The 17,954-nt window shown below is 43.3% G+C and overlaps 1 protein-coding gene across 1 annotated transcript in view; it reads right to left on the reverse strand.

Moving 5' to 3' along the window:
* EIF4E3 (eukaryotic translation initiation factor 4E family member 3) overlaps nucleotides 1–17,954 on the reverse strand; it is a 129,316-nt gene that overhangs the window by 81,284 nt on the left and 30,078 nt on the right. Inside the window, exon 2 of the mRNA XM_078661369.1 lies at nucleotides 478–550. Within this exon, the coding sequence (XP_078517495.1) occupies nucleotides 478–550 (73 nt within the window). The remainder of the gene's footprint in view (nucleotides 1–477; nucleotides 551–17,954) is intronic.

The following is a 17,954-nucleotide window of genomic DNA, read 5'->3' on the forward strand; positions in this document are numbered from 1 at the left end:
TATTCTTATCTAGATTCGTGCAAGCAGTACAAGTACAGGAAACGGAACCTAAAATGGACGCTTGGTAGCCTGAACTGAAGCACTGGTATGCGCAGACAGAAAGTGAGCATGCATCAGAACGGAAAAAGAGAAACTGATATGTTAGAGTCTGGTATATCGCTTGCTCTTTCAAAATAAATCTAAATTTAGATTTATTACATCTAATCCATTAAAATTACAATTTCATTTTTATAATTTGAATGTTGGGTTAATGCATACTCGTTTCTGTATTTTTCTGAATTGTTTTTAGGTACAATTTGAAGAATTTGCCTAAGGGGGAGGCCGATATGGATTCAGTGGGGGTCCCCATAAGTAAAAGGAACGGTTTTTCCATGCAATCCAAAGAGTAGGCCAGAAACATTTGGTAAATGGATGCTACCTGAAGACAGTGTGATTTTACATAAAACACTATGACAAGACGGCATATTCAAACCTTACCTGAATTGTTTGCACTGTATAAATTTTCTTTAAATTTGATTCACATTCTGCAGCTGTGGTTCCAGGCAGTGACCTAAAAGATAAACATATGATAAAATAGGTAAATAATTAATTATGCACTAAATATATGCGAAGATGTGACGCTGAAAAACCTAGTGGTGCCGGTCGTTCGTGTAAGGGAGTTTGTGTTCAATGTGGAGATAAACAAAGAATGTTCTGGAGCGCGTTACATTTAGAAAGAATTACGATGCAAGGCAGTGCAAACAAAAAAACAATTCCACGCGGCTCAAAGTATCTAGCCATGGGCTTTCAAACACACAGAACAAAGAGTTTGTGGTGTTTTAATTTTTAGATAGATTGTTTTCCCTACACCGCCCTAAGAAGTGACACTCAAGTCCGTAAAATATGTAAAGCATTTATAAATGAGCGCATGCAGCCACAAGCTACATCATGTTTGCCAGCTGTACTTTAGATATCGTTCGTGTAAAGAGGCCACTGTGATAGACGGGTCAAAGGAGATGCCGGGGGGAGGAAAATGGAATCGGGCCAAATGGATATATTTAGCATTGCGATCTTTTCAAAAGGATTCAGTCTTACTCAAGAGTATATAATGGGCAATTGCAAACTAAACTTGTAAGCGGAAATGTATTATTTGCAGTGTTGGAGTAAAGACTCAGACATGCAAATGCAAAGCCCTAGTTCTTAAACATCTCACTTTAGAACACTAGAGAGCAATATTTTACCAGACATATGGATAACGAGATTGCAAAAGAAATAAGAGCAATAGAAGCATGTACAATGTTGGGAGAAAGACAGCATTCATGATGAGCTTATGTAATGTCATGATACATGTATATTATGTCACATACCAGTACTTCACAACATTTTTAAAACCAAGCTGCAATTTGTACAACGACAAACTTTCTAACACACCTAGCTTTAATGCACACGAGAAAGGTCAATATTTTAATCTAATAGCAATTTTTTTGTATACGACCACGCCTTTTGATATCAGACCAAGTCCAATATATTTCTCTGCCCATGAAGGTGGCAGATGGTGAGCTGTACTCAGTCTGGAGCTGATGCTGGCCGGAGGCATCCGTTCACTAAAATCACAAGGCTTTTTAAGAATAGTGGTGTTGATATCATTGATTTTAACACATATGAAAAACCCCTACCACAACAGAGTATGAGGTTTGGCCGCATATCAACTTTTATGTTAAAACAAAGCCAAGTGGTGCATTTTTGCTATTTTATATAGAGCGAACATGGCCCAAGAGCACTGAAGCACTTTACATGAGCACTAGATTACAGTGCACAAGGTCACATTCTTTTTATTTAAAGCAAGGAAGATTAAATGATTTGTCCAGAATCTAAGAATGTTGAGACAACATTTGCACTTGTACTTTGTTTCCGGGATTCAAAGACGGCAGCTCTGGTGGTTATGAAACACCCATATTTCTCAATGTGTGTGTTTAAGTCATATACAAGTGGTATGGTTGTGTATGCTCTCGTATAGAGAGCACATTTTCTATTGAAATGGCTTTGTGAAGTAAAAAAACAGCAGCCACAAATACTGGAAGGTTCACCCAGAGTCTTGCTTGGGAATACTTGTGAGGATTGTTTTGAAAACTGGACTTACAGACATAGTTCCGCACATTTGCACTGGGGCACAGACATGCCTAATGATTTTAAATATTACTTACATACAGACTGGTATTGCGCGACCCACAAAAATCAGCTTACAATACTAGTGGGATCCGGCCCACAGTTTGGAAGTTGCGGTCATATACTATTTAACAGTCACCTTAATCTCTACTTACCCATCCAAACTAATAAATGCCATGTATTCCGACCGCCGTATGCCATGTATGACATTTCTAATCGAAATGCTCTGAACTGTGTGAATAATCACAGAATTTGATGAGGCACATTTATTATGTAGCAACTACTCCAAACAGTCACTTGGCCTGGGCAAACGTTTGTTTCTGAAGCCTCAAGATACTTTAGGACCCCTCATTTTGTGTAGAGACCATGCACACATTTGTTATTGTTTGTATTTGCAATGCTTTTACAGTGCATTTAGGTGCAGAGTATCAAAGTGATTTTACATGCTTTACTAAAGAGAACGAGAATAACTCAAGCTGAGAGCAGGAATCAAGAACATGTTGATAGGGGTCGGGACGTATCTAGTTATAAGGGATTCCAAATGCAGGGTTCGAAGAGGAAGGTTTCTCTTAAAAACAAGAAAAGAACACATTTGGCAGTAAATGCGAGGACATGGATGCCGTTCTTGGGTTTGTGTTCAGAATGCTTAGGTGGCACTTATATCTGTTGCATCTCGGCCATTCGCAAAGGAAATGCTTTCTCTGCCTCGCCCTCCGGTTGGTTCACCGTGCTGGCTCCAGCCCCCTTCAGACCAAGCTCTCTCTCTCCATCATAAACTGATCTCTGCCTTCATCATCTACTGCTGGGTGAGTCTGCGAGGTGGAGGTCGCTGGCCCCAAAATCCTAGCAGCCACACAATGGAATACTCTTCCTCCGAGACCAGGCCAGAACATGTGAACGTCAGGAAAACGTCAAAACACATCTTTCCTGATTATTGCAGGCATCTGCAGCGTCCTTCCAGGTCATTCAAGGATCCAGGCCAGCCGGCCAGAACATTCTTTTGGGCAGCAGTTGGTACTTTAGAAGGGTCTTCAGCATAACTCAGCAAGGCCATAAACCGGGCCCCGTGGATAAGGGGTATGGGGGATGGACAGGGGCACCCGGCCGAATCAGACAGAAATGGCGGAGGGAACCCTGAAGATGGCATAATATGCAGATGGGCGTGTGACACCTGGTGACGCCATTTGTCACCTTGTGAAAAACGATCATTGAATGTAAACGTATAAACTGGAACAATAGTTGTAAATCTATAAAACAGGCCCATAAAAGGTGCCATTGCCGAGCTGAAGTAACTCTGGTACAAAAGAAATGATGAAGTAAAGGAGATAATGATGATGAGGGTTGGGGCGGTCAGGATAACCTGAGCAGTGAGAGGGGGCGGGCGAGAGGAAGAAAGACGGAGGAGAGCGAGTGAGGAGACAGTGAAAGAGGGCGTGGGAAGATGGACAGGAAGAGGGCCAAAGAGAGAAAAGAGTGAGAGAGGGGAGGGACAGAAACTGCAGAGACGGGTGTGAGAGAGGATGGACAGGCAGAGGGTCAAAGAGAAACAAGCCCGGGAGTGGTGCGTGCGCAGTCTTCACTTTTCAAGCACTGCATTCGTGCTTGTGGCGTGCCGCTGCTTGCTCCTGCAAGGTGGATGCTGCCACAAGCATGAGTGCAGTGCTTGAAAAGTGAAGACCGATGACTAAAGGCCCTCCTATAGCAACGCATGCGCGCTGCCTAGGCGAGACCTAAAGATAAAGCACTGGACTTTTTGGAACAACCCCGTGGATGACAGGCTAGCATAACAAGATGCAAAAACAACAGTTGATGGACAGAATGCAGAACAATGTCATACATTCACCCCAGTACAGAGATCTGTACCTAAATCCATCGTTTATTTGCTCATCACACCACCCCAATTCAGACATGGCCATATGCAAATCAGCCTTGACCCTGTGCCTCATGGGAACAGTCCAGCCCGAACTGCCAAGCCATGTCATCCTTGGACCGGAATCAAGCATCCTAGGATGGCTATCAGCCGTCTTCAGCCAGGATAGCTTGACTCCAGTGGTGTGGAGAGCACGGGACTCACGTCTGAGCATACCCGTCCCACTCGGGGTGACAAATGCAAAAACAACAGTTGGACAGAATGCAGAACAATGTCATACATTCACCCCAGTACAGACCGGTCCTAGGATGCTTGATTCCGGTCCAGGGAAGACATGGCTTGGCAGTTCGGGCTGGACTGTTCCCATGAGGCACAGGGTCAAGACTGATTTGCATATGGCCATGTCTGAACTGGGGTGGCTTGGTGAGCAAAATAACGATGGATTAAACCCAGATCTGTGACTGGGGGGTGAATGTTTTGCCATTGTGCAACATTCCGTCCACCATCTTGTGTGTTTTGCTGTTCACCCTATGTGGGAAGGGTATGCCCAGACGTGGGTCCCGTGCTCACTAAGCCACTGGAGTCAAGCTATCCTGGCTGAAGATGGCTGATAGCCAGAAACCGGTCCTAGGATGCTTGATTCCAGTCCAGGGAAGACATGGCTTGGCAGTTCGGGCTGGACTGTTCCCATGAGGCACAGGGTCAAGTCTGATTTGCATATGGCCATGTCTGAACTGGGGTGGCTTGGTGAGCAAAATAACGATGGATTAAACCCAGATCTGTGCCTGGGGGTGAATGTTTTACCATTGTGCAACATTCCGTCCATCATCTTGTGTGTTTTGCTAGCATAACAAGATTACACAAACCAAAGATGCAATGGTGTACAGGGTGGTTCAAGGTACTGTATTGTAATATTTATATAGCGCTTACTACCCCTATATGGGGCACTGAAACGATTGCATACATGGGTAGCATGCTACACTATGTAGGATGTGTGCCTGGAAGGATGTTGTCTTTGTTTGGATCCTATGTAGGAAGTGCTTCCATGTGATGAGTGATTACCATTGAGACACATTTTTTGTGAAATGGAATGCAGCGCTTAGCAGTGTGATGGTTGGAAGTGTGAGACAGGCATTTGCGCAGTTTATGATTTTCAGTAAGGTGGCAGCTTTGACCAGGCTCCTTTATGGTATTTCTTATCTTCTTCATAGTCCAGTTAACTGATAACTGCATGGCATTGTCCATTCTGAAATTTCTTGTTTATATTACTTGGCCTAAACGGGCATAGATTAAAAAAAAGAAATGGTGATGTAACCTGCTGGGATGGACCTAGTTAATATCATCCCACATCTGATGGTCATTGTGAGATGTCGAGAAGCAGTTCTAGTACGTATCCAGTTGGGACCTGCAGAGGTGGACTAAATTGAAATCCTCCATTGGCTAGCGGCATGTGGCACATCACTTCATTTATTCAATGCCTGTTCAGTTTGATGGTTTATTTATTTGCTGTGGACTGGTACAGTGCTGATGAACATGCCTCTCAGCAGTTCTCGATTATGTGATTGTAATTGTCCAGCAGTAAAAGGGAATCAATGTACAGCCTGTATAAACTACAAATCGATTGCACAACCACTGTGTGTTACATTTCTATTAGCACGCTACTTCGATACCAGGGATATTACGTTGTTGGTTATTATTGGGATTAGTCTTGCGCTATTAATGAAAACATGCCATGCTTTTACTCCAGTATCTGTGTGGTAGATTACATTATTAGGAGGTGTGATCTTTATGGGTCGAGATGTGAATTCATGCATTGGTTGGTGGCTTTAATAGAGGGTATACAGAAATTTTTATATTTTTAGAATGCAGGGGTATGCAAGTATAACTTAAGCAGCGGTTGTGATCCTTGACATGAGGTGTGGGTAATCTGCATAGATAATAGGAGTTAGGGCAAAACATACATGTGGCTTAAAGTAGGTCGTGCTCAAAGAGAGGAGACATGCAGAGGATGAAAAGAAATTGGAGATTTGCTCGAAAGAAAGGTGAGACGATAATCAGAAGTTTTAAGTCAAGGTCAGTTTTCATGCAGGGTTTTTATGAATACTGTGGAAGTGTTGTGAGATAGCATGGAAAACTGTTGAAGGAAACAACAATATTTGCATGTGTTGCAATACCATTGTTTGTCAGGAGAACTCAAGCATGCACACACACTGTCACCACCCACAGGTAAATACAATCCAAGAGGTCCATTAGGATGGCCATCCTGTCGGGGGCGGTACCGTCCGCCACAAGGGCGGAGGAACCGTGCCCCCAATTAGGATGCATCCGCCACAGTGGCGGTTGCATCCCGCATTTTTTACATTGCGGCGGACGGTGCTTGAAGCACCGGCTTCCGCAATGCAAAAAAATGCACGTTGTACATTTCAATGCACAACATGACAGGCACGCGCGGTGCCTGTCATGGTGTACATTGAAATGCGGAGGGGGGGGGTACCCCCCAAGTGCACCCCTACCCCCCCTGGGGGCCCGCAACGGGCCCCCAAAGCAAAGACAGTATGCCTTTCCGTGGCGGCATTGCCGCCATGGAAAGGCATTCCTCACCGGCCATCCTAATATAGCTGCCGGTGTCTGATAGACACCGCCACCATATCAGGCCTTTTCAGCCGCGGTCGCAAGTCGACCGTGGCGGAAAAGCGGCAGACGGTCTTCCCCTCCGCCACGGTCCCCCCGCCATCGTAATATGGCGGGGGAAGAAAGGTGGCGGACGGGCAGGGATGGCGGACGGATCGCCACCGCCTGCATGGCAGTGGCGATCCGTCCGCCATCCTAATGGACCCCTAAATATGGTTTTGATTCCCCACAAAATCTGAGGGAGGACACCACCAAAACAGGAATTGCATATTTTGTTTGTCTGTGCTAGGGATGCTCCTTCCATTTCCCTCCGATAACCATGGCAGTCATAGTGAGTTGAAGCGAAGTAATGCTTCTCAGGACAAAGAGCATTGGGCCCGCCTACAGAACCCACAATATATGCACAATGAAGTGCAAATGTTTGCATCTGGCTGTCGTTTAGCTTTCCTTTAGCAGCAATTAGACCTACCTGTCCAGAGATCCCCCACCTGAGCAACATAAACTGCAGTCTCACCCTCTCATTCCCCATGCACCAACCCTTCAGTTTTCAGAAAACACAAGTAATCAGCAGCCTCATCCTAAGAGGACCTCATTGAATTAGTAATGGGAGCCCTGCCTGTATCGTAACTCACTTCGCTGTGGTCTCTACCATCAAGCCATAGAATGCATTAAATACCTGGGACCGGGGGCCTTCCTCATCCTCTGCTTCGTGTTGCCAAAGTTCACTTAGTTACTGAAAGCATCACAGCGTGAAATAAAACAACTAGAAAGCAACATGCTGCCTCAAATTACATAAAAGGTTGAAGAGAGGGCTAATTTCTGAAATGTACCTCATTACCAAGCAATAACTGCTTAGGTTTATTTTTTACTGGCAATAAAAATGGCACTCAAAGTTTCACACACAAGACAATTAAATGCTCACCTAAACGGACAAAAACACAGACATGTCGCATATTAGAAATTGCAGAACGTGGCTATTGTAAATGGGGAAAAAATGAAAAACGCCTATTGTGACCGTCTGTAAGGCTGCTGGCAGCATTTGTTACACAATCCCAAAGGAACAGCTGGGGGTCACAGGAAGACGGGTACAGACTACTGAGAGGAGTCCTAGCACCTTCTTGTACGATCCAGTGAGCCTGCTGGTGAAATGGGTTTCTTCCTGGTGGGAGTCTTAGGTCTGGGGAGCTTTTAAGGTATGTTGCTAGACAACACCTTAGGAAACCCTTACCGGATGGGACAAATTTAAACAGTTGCACGTTTCAACTATAGCCTATCCTTCAGCAAGAGCAGTCTGAAACAACTGCTGTTTAAGTCCAAAAGCTGCTTTTATTTGTAGAGGAAAATGTCGTGTTTGCTCTGTTCCTGGTGCTATCCTTTGCACTATGAGCCCACATAGGTTCAAGGCTGAGGACCAATTGTCGCCTCTTCGTTATGTACCATTCCACTGCTAACGAACAAGAATCATGTTGCAGGACAAATGCAAAAATATGTTTATTTCATAGGCTCCCAAGTGCAGCCATTCCAGGAGTATCCAGCAGTCAACTGACACGCGATATTCCTAGTATCATAACAACCCTTCTAAGTGACATTTCAATGTTCAATTAGACGGCATTCCATACGGTAAGTAAGAACAATACAGACTGGATCTCCATCAGCTCAGGAATCCAGTAAGGGAGTTTACAATGTGAGAGAAAGGAATAAAATAAAAAAAATCTGAATTGGTATCCGTACCCTGATAACCGTTCTTCCTTTAACAGCAGAAGGACAGAAAGAAGTTGAAGGATTTAGTTCTGCAGATGATGAGCGTATAGCAAGCAGAAAGACAAATCAGAACATGAAGCAGAGGTTAGTGATAAAAAAAAACTGGTAACCCAAGTTGTGTAGTATATACTGGATGTGGAAGTCTCACCCACACTTGTGGTATGTTTAATCATAAATGACCTCTTCCCGCCCTGAAAAGATGATACTATCAGGGAGGACTCGCAGGGGAGGTCTTGACAAAAGACATACTGGAAAATGACAGTATCACCATTATTATAAAAATAGTTTGAGGTAAACCTAAATTAAATCCCTTTACTAGTGGGTACCTCCGGTATGATTAAACGGAAATGTGAAACCAGAAGAGAACTGGATGTAATGGTCAGTTCCAACATCTTTCAGCCCATTCGAGTACCAATAATTGGTCATGGGCTTTCATCGGGGATTGATGGATACCTTCTTCTACTGCTTATTTAAAGAATTTGAACATGAGAAAAGGAATTTCCTACCTCCACAATGAGTGTGAATACACCCTAACTAAGAGTTGTAGCACCCTTGTCTGGGCGGAGTAGACCCCTCTGTAGTCACGCAATCTTCAAGGTGTGCCGGGTAGTTACACCTTGTGTGCCTTCCAATAGCCATAACAGCATAACAGGATTACCCGTAGAGGACAGTTTTCTAATGTAGGGTTGATTGTGCACATCCAATATATGGATATGTCATCACTTAACAAAATAATTAAATTGATACCACTATTTATACCACAAGATCAAATAAGGTGAGTAAAATGTTAAGCGTCAGGGAAAGAGGTAGAGCAAGGCTTATGGATACAGTTAGCCTTATGTTGCAAGTTCATCTAAGTATTATGGTTAGATAATATTTTGCGCAGCGTTTAGTGAGGTTACGATTACGGTTTAACATTCAAGTGAGATGGTCATCTTGTAAGATACATGGTTAGGATTTGAATAATGTGAAGGGTAAGAGTGAAGTTAAGTGTTATACTACATTTAGAGACAGAGTAAGGAGCAGTTACTGTTAGGTTTAGAGCAGGTTTCTTCAACAAGTAGTTCGTGAGCTACTGATAGCTCGCAAAGAACCAGTAACTGGACCTCTTTTGTGCAGCCCATCATATTAAAATACAAGCATTTGCTTGTTGAAAACATCTCAAAACATAATGTATATCAAAGACAAATGTGTGTATTTTCAGAACTCAGGTGATATTTGGAGAAAAATGACTGAATTTTCAAAATATATCGAAAGCGGATATTTGAGAGATAAATCATTTTGCACTGCGGAGGCTTATTACTCATATTACCTTGGTGACAAGGGTATTTCAGCTATGGCCGTTATTTATTAGTCATGTAGAGGCATTCTAAACTGAGAAAGCCTTTTTAGGTCAAGCCTATAGCTGCAGCGCACATGCCCTGCACGCTTTGCGAGGCATTCAGTATGGAGTGGAAGCTCAGTGGAAGCTCCGCCCACTCTCTGCCCATCTTTTTCATTGGCTTAGTTCCTAAATGTTGAAATAAAAGCTTTCAAAAAGGTATTCTTTTGTATCAAGGTAGGATACTTGACAGGTTATCTGGAGCAGCCACTTGGAACGGTACGCTGTAGTTTTCCTCTGAAAGATTTACCTGCTTTATTGACTAGCCTCCCTTGATTAATACGATTATGTTAGTAAGTGATTAAAAAGCATGTGGAACTGCGAGAACAGAATGAGGCTTGGGTTTCTTCACGATAGCTCTAATGAATAATACAGTTTTGTCTGTTTGGAAATATTTTATAACAATCAATCTCAACTTTATCTTCGCTAGTACATGAGCATTCTAATAATAAAGGTTCAGATGCACTATTTCCTGCAAACACATCCAATTTAGCCGCTTTGAGTCTAGGGAATAGGAATACAAACCAAACCTGTCACGTGACCTACACCTCCATTGTTCCTTCCGAGCTCCAGTCTGTCGTTGCTGCTGTATTTAATTAGCTGCGGAGCTCGTTGTCTGCTACCGGGATCTAAGGGAAGACCTCCGGTAAGCATCATGTCCATGCAGAAATAAAGAAAGCAGCCCAGCCATTCTGTGTAATAAAGCGTGGCAGGTCACACTATGTCCAAAAGAAAAGCGTCCGCAAACAGTGAGTTTTAAAGTGAAAGCGGCATGCAGAGATAAAACAAAGTAATCTGAGCCGCAAGCTGCCTCACAGCAGCCTACGTTAGAAGGGATCTCCTGCCGCAGAGCTTGTGTTATTCTCTTTGCAGTTTGCGCGACGTGTGTAGGTTGTCAGATGAGGGGGTGGCTGCTTTTTTTTCTGAAAAGCCTGGAGCTATTAATTTGCCGCAAGAGCAAAAATGCTTTCTTCAGGATCTTTAGTGCAAGGAAGACAATTCATTTGGCAGAATTTAAAGCCAATTACATCTGTGTAAGTCCAGGATGAGTACAAGAGGAGTGTTCGAATACAGGGTATGACTAAGAGCACCGAACACGCAACCGCAGTCGTGACATTGCATCAACCTGAAGTAAACAAAGAAGCCCGCGAGTGGTGCAGGCGTGTGCGCCACAGCAAACCATATGGTTTCAATTATCGCACCCATGTCTGGGCACGATAATTGAAACCATATGGCAGGAATGTACGTAATAGACACCAATAGGCCATGGGCGTAGCAATGCGCCCGCCTTTGGCCTATTGTGTGCTATCTTTAAAACAAACACACAGGCAAAGGCCAATAGCAGGCCACAAAAGTAAAAACACACGCACGAGTGCGTACAATTCCAGGGTCCATTTCAGAACCCCGGACAAAAGGACTCTCGCTGCGCGACACTGCTACGCAGTGCTTCGGTAGGTGTGAGACCTGAAAACAAATCTCACCTTTAGTTTGTGACATGCTCAGGCCTTCTTTATCGCCAGATTCTCACTTGTGTAGCATTCCTACGGCGGTCAAGACTGAGTGGTTGTTTGCCAGCATGACTAGCACAGCATCAAGAATACGTCATCTGTTAAGCAGACATTATTCCTTCCTGTTATGTTATATTGATTTGCATATTGCACTAATCACCCGAGAGGGTATCCAGGCACTTGTTTGACCTGGGCAGGGCCTCCGGCGTGTTCTGGCTCTGTGCTTGGCATGGTTACAACAGGGATCGAGGTATGTTCCCTCTTATGACAATTCCTGTATGGGATGTTTGAGAGAGGCACGTATGGTCTAGGGATGTGGGACCACTGACTGATCATTGAACAATCACACAAGTTAATTGGAGTGCTTAAAGTTTTGAAGATTTGGACTGGTTTAAATAAAGAACTAAAATCATATGTCAACTGACAATTCACACAATATTCACTTTGCTGCAGGCCAGATTGACCAATCAATTCACTTGGTGGACATATGTAGCTGATAGAGTAGAAAGTAGAATTTCCCATAAAAATATGTCTTGCAGCGGTATGCTTCATGTGGCAAGTTCACACCCGTCATTCCATTTTAATTCATTCTCACATAGGGAAATGACTAGACTTCTCAGGAATTGTACTAGATATAAGGGCAATGTAATTATTAAGACAAGAATATCCCAAATAAATAGATCTTTACAGACCCTGAAGTAAATCGGATAATTCTAAAGTAAAATTCAAACTAGGCTTTATTACAGAATACAACTATGACAGTTCTAAACTATGAGAACTATTTTTTAAAATATTGAACATGAAGAAAGAGGACCGAGAACTCATGGAACATATAGCCTACATACCACAAATCACAACTATAAGAAATAATGCTAGTCCAAGCTATCTGCCACTGATTCAATGTAGTATCGATTCGAACAGTACAGGTTTCAGCACCCAGGCTAATGTGCTGCATAACTAAATACATATAAGGTCCCAAAGGCATGACCGATTGCAAATTCTTGTTTTTTTTTTTATTACTGCTTCCAACTCTGCCTGATGCACAGATGTGATCAGCGAGTGCTAGTGATCTTGCATATGGTGGCCACTAATGTTATCTTGTTTCATGTGGTCAGTGTTACAAAACTAATAATATCATTAACTCAGGATGAATTACTTCAAACACTGGTACCTCTGATTATAGAAAAGGTTGGAGACTCCTAGTTTAGAATCTAGATACATTTAGTAGCTACCTGCCCGATGAAGTAACAGCAGGATTAGTTATGTGTAGTCGCTTTAAATAAGCAGTAGTAACATTCAAATACGTTTTTAAACCATATGGTGGTGGAAAGATACTTATTACATTGCGATTTACTACAGAGAAATATCAGCAAAGTTTTGCCAAAGTGGGACTCATCCCAAAAGGTCCTAGGAAGAGGAAATAAAGATAGGAGATGGCGTTTTCATTTTCCCTGACAATACCTATCCAAAGTTATTTGAAAAAACACCAGTCAGACAGCATATCTGAATCATGTAGTCAAAGAGTATTTTTTTTAAATTAAACAATCCCCTTCTTTAGGTGTGACTGCTTTATAAGAGCCAATATACAGGAAGCACATACGTATTTTGAAATAGAATTTCAAACACTGCAGTCATCATAAATCAAAAAAAGAGTTGTGCTATATTAGATCTATATATATCTATATCTTTATCTATATACACATGTATGCACAGACATTTAAATCAGAAAAAAGTTTTAAACTGAGTTATGGTCCTAGCTCAAACTCGACAAACCACTGAAATTCGCCAGTTATGGCTACAAGAAACACAACACACTATAACTTGCTCTACACGCCATGTTCTCTTTTTTGCTCATTCCTTTGTCCTATAGAGTGTTTGTAAATCAGTGTTTTGAGAATGGCAGTGAGTGCAAGTTATGGCGTGCATTGATAACCTATAACTGGAGCATTTCAGTGCTCTGTATCTTTTTTGGCCAGAACCACAGCCCAGTTTCTGCTTTTTTTCAGGGAATTTCATTGCTTTTTTTTTTAATGAAGAGCTTATTTCCATCACTAGCTGTGCACGGTAAGACTTTTAGCCATGCTCAGAGAGCCCGACTGCAGGACCTAGTCTACAGTCAGGCTCTGCACCCAGCCTGCTAAGAGTTGCAAAGTGCTGCAGCTCATGCCTTTGACCGTGCATAGCAGGACTGGGCACAATCCCCTATCCCTTTGCCATCAGTCAACCACTGCTACACACGGCTCAAAGGCAAATGCAGAGGTGATTTGACTAAGGCTCTGGTCTGAAGACGCTCCCTGCACCCTAACCCCTCTGTCAATTAACTCTAGCAGTGCACAGTCTTCAGCTGTGCGGTGCGGTGGAGGTGCCAAGCCTGGCCTATGGTTAGTCCCTGCACAATACCTGCTGCTGTGAACCTACCCCCGGAGTGCACAGCCTACAGCTGTTCACAGTGAGGGAATCGATGGAAGGGCTGGCTTCCAGCCACACCATCCACCCAACTTTCTGTTGTGAGGCTACCCCGAGGCACACTGCATTTCGCTGTGTGCCTGGGGGTTGGCACATAACCTGGTCCGGCTAGGCCTTGTGCCATATTCCCTGCCGTCAGTTAACCCCTGTAGCACATGGCCTTTGGCTGTGCACTGTCTGAATTTAGTGCGGGGCCTTGTTTGTGGATAGGCTTGTGCACCCCCTCTGCCAATAGATTATTAACACAGTGCAGAGCCTTCAGGTGTGCACAAAAGTATATGTGCACAAGGACTCTGTTTGTTTGTGGACAGACACCTTGTGAGATTCTCAATAAGTTTGAGAGGCAAGTGTCACACACCAATTTTTGTCTTTTTCCCCCCTGGTGTGGGACTGGAGTTTTCCCAGCCTTTAGATACATCTTAGCACTTACTTGGGGCAAGCACCTCCGAGGGTGGCTGCCACATACACGGCTGTGCAAAATTATATGCCACAACACTAAACTCATGTCAAAGTCTATAATAAGAGTTTCGTGAAAGCGAGAAAAAAAAAAAGTAATTATCCAGCCAATTATATTTCCACAAACGTTCATAATGTGATAGACCAGAATCGCGACGCATAACTGGAGTTAAAATGACAACAATGTACAACAAGCATTTACAATGCAATAGGTCTCGGGTTAATTAAGTTTGAGCTATTGGCATTGCTTAATATTGCAACACCAATTGCACCAAAAGTCTATAAATTGTAGGCCAAAAAAATGTGTATTTATTTTTGTAGCAGTGGTGGCATGCTGCGCTTTAGATGAATATGTTTGAAAGTAAAGTGCGCCATACTGCGATTGCTACAATAGTTATTTGTGGATGCGTTAACAATTGATTTGTGCAGACTTACCGCCTGTCTGCCGTCTCCTAGCACCCAGCAGCATCACGCAGCAGTATGTTGAAAGGAACGAGCTATCTGCTTCTAAATGTAATACCACGTTAAAATGTGGGAATGCCGAAAACAAACGCGGGTCGTGATCTTGTAAGCTAAGGTAAGCATTTTTGCTCTATTGCTTGTTAGCAAATCGGGTTTGTCGTACAGCCTTCACAACAGATGCGTTTTTAGAACAATGCTGACGGAGCAGTCAGTGCATGACCAGAATAGAAGTAAACTTGCATACAATTCCGTGATTTCTGCTCTTGCTCTGTGCGGGGATATTTAAAAGGAGAGGCGCGTTCACTGGTGCAGTGTGCGCCTCTGGGTATGCACACAGACACATACTCTCTCGCGCTCTCTCACACACCCATACACACACACACTCACATCACATACACACAAACACACACCGACTGTGCTGGGGCAGGGCACAGGACATGCCGCTCTCGCCTTGAGACTCCATAGTGTCAGAGCGCATGTAACCCGGGAGGCACTCACAACACAGGAGTGCATGTGCGCCTCGAGCTGGCACTGCTTTTAAATACAAGTTTGAGCTATTGGCATTGTAAATGACAATGCCTCTTATTTATGTTTTAAAAACCAAAACATAAATAAAAGGAATTGTCATTTCCAATGCCAAGAGCTCAAACTCGCGGAAAATGCGAGACCTATTGCATTGCAAATGCTTGCATTTCTACGTATGGAATTATTTATATTACCAATGATATCAGTCCCATTTTTCACTAGAATGCTGCTTGCAGCGCCGCATATTTACAAAACACCAGCATTATCAGATGTCTGCTAGCTAGAGCGGCGAATTCCACAGAAAAGCAAAGTAATAAAACACTGAAAGAAAGGGGCATGGGCCTGCGTTTTTAGTTCAATATAACAAATTGAAATCTCTAAACAAAGGACATTTCAGAAAACGGAAAACACTAATGAGTTTGGAATTATCTGTACACCATAACCTGTATAATGTACACCTCACCTCACACTCGCTACCACCATAATTCAGGCAATGTTTCACTGCACATGGTAAGTCATGCTCTCTGCACATCAAGGTGCAGCAGAGACAGAGCAAGGCTCTCCAAGGCATGAACAGCGCTCATTAGTGCTGAGAATTTTCAAAATAACTAACTGTACAGACACGTGATGTAATACATTTTTGTATGCAGATTTATTCATTTGCTTAAGAATGAGACCCACAAACTTTGGTAGAATCCTTTCCTGAGCGTGTGTTGCATACTCGTAGAAATCCCAATCCCACTCCATACTTTCCTTTTAAGGTCGTGCGTAAGGCAGCGTTTGTTGTTTGTTGTCAAAGACCTACGGTCTCAAATCAATTCAGATATATACATATTGTGGGCTTTGGGTCAGTCCTCTTTTTGCGTTTGACCCTCAACAAGGGCAGAGCTTCATGGCCATCCTTTCAACTGGATAACTTGTATTTTTACACTGCTTGCATTCAGAAAAGAACAAAAACGCTAGAACACATTTTTTATGTTAACTCTGATTTTCTAGGAGGGACGTCCAGTTGTACATGGTGTCTTCTTGGTTATATATAAGGTAACAAAAAAGATTATAACTTTTTTATTGTACCTTTTCAACATGCTGCACAGCAGCCATACTGCTCTTCAACATACCCTAAACACATTGGCAAAACCAATAGCTCAGGCTAAACACTTATAAGGTCCCAAAGGCGAGACCTATTGGCTATGCCAATGCTTGTTTTTAGTAGGCACAGGGAGATTAAGTGATTCACTCAGAATCTCAGGATGTTGAGCCGTCGCCAAAACTCGAACCTGTTTCCCCAGCTCTGAAGTGGGCAGATCTGGCCATTAGGCCACATCTTCTTCCCCACTTGTAGGATTTCTTGGCGCTGTGTTAAGCAGCGCTAACAGGAGAAATGGGCCCCCTCCTCACTATGAAAGTCGTAATTTCCTTTAGAGAGCCCCTGTCAACTGGATAGTTCACCATGAAATGAGGCCATCTGACCATCTACACGGCGTCAGCGTGCGCCTACCATTTCCGGAATTAGCTGACTTTGTGTGAATCAGACTAAAGCGGACACACGTCCAGCGCTCGAATGCTGTGGGAACGCGCAGGTTCCCGTTCCGGTAGGTAGTATTGCTTGGGAACAGCGTTCTTGGCTGGTGCCAGCAGCTTCCCCCGCCACTGTCCCCGATACAGAGACCCAGGCTGCCCTCGGCAATCATGGCAGTCCCTCACACGCATTGTGTGAATTTTACTGAGCAGCTGGTTGTTAGCAGGGGGTTGATGGGGCTATTTCCTCCTGTTTGTGTCGATGTGCAGCATTGTTAACTAGAGGTGTTCATATTGCCACATTATGGACTGGACTCTCGACATTTTCATAGTTGACCGGTAATTCATTCATTTTCAATAGGTTGTTTTTGGGCTCGGCACAGTTGTAAGGAATTACACATCTCATCCCCAGATGGAGCAGCGGATAAAAGGAACAATGAGGCAGTTTATCAGTTAATCTGCGGAGGTATACATTTATGTATGCGTGTAGTGCTTCTTTTTTTACTTTTGTATGCTCACATCTGTATTCAAGTTTATTTATATCCGGCATGAGTATTTATGTTGAGCAAAGTTATGGGTTTTGTCAAAGGTGGTCTGTATGAGAAAGTCAAATATGCCAGGACAGTTTAATATTGCTTTTCTAATTGCCAGTTTCCTTTGGAGCAGAGTATATAAAAATAATTCATATATAAGTGCAGACATTAGACGCTAGGTTGCCTAACACAGAATGCATCTCTTCCCACTCTTCCTTGCCTATCCCGCCCCCTTTAACTCCACCTCCGCAGTGCCCCTATTTTAGGTTCCCCACAGTCATTCTGTTCCAGTTGCAGCACAGACTTCATGCATCCATAAAACAGCAAACTGAAAATAAATCCACCTGTAAACTAGGCACTGAAATACACATCAGCCTCACGAAACGGCAAAATAAATCCGTGCGAAATTCAGCGGCCAGTGAAGTGCTTTACAATGTTAAACCAAAATGGGAAATACGAACATGGTAATGAGAAACCATAAACAGACTCTGTGATGGCTCGAGACCATCCTATAAGCGCGTGATTGACAGGGCGCCACGGGGAAGGGGCGAGTCCAGGGACATTGTGCACATGGACATGCCTACCCGTGACAAAATACATCGGCACGAGAGAGAGGAAGCATTAAGCACATTCTCTTTAAAGAGAAATGTAATCGAATAATACAAACATTGCATTGAGGTTCGTTCACAATTTATATT

Source organism: Lissotriton helveticus, chromosome 9, assembly GCF_964261635.1.
Source record: "Lissotriton helveticus chromosome 9, aLisHel1.1, whole genome shotgun sequence".
Classification (NCBI taxonomy): Eukaryota; Metazoa; Chordata; class Amphibia; order Caudata; family Salamandridae; genus Lissotriton; species Lissotriton helveticus.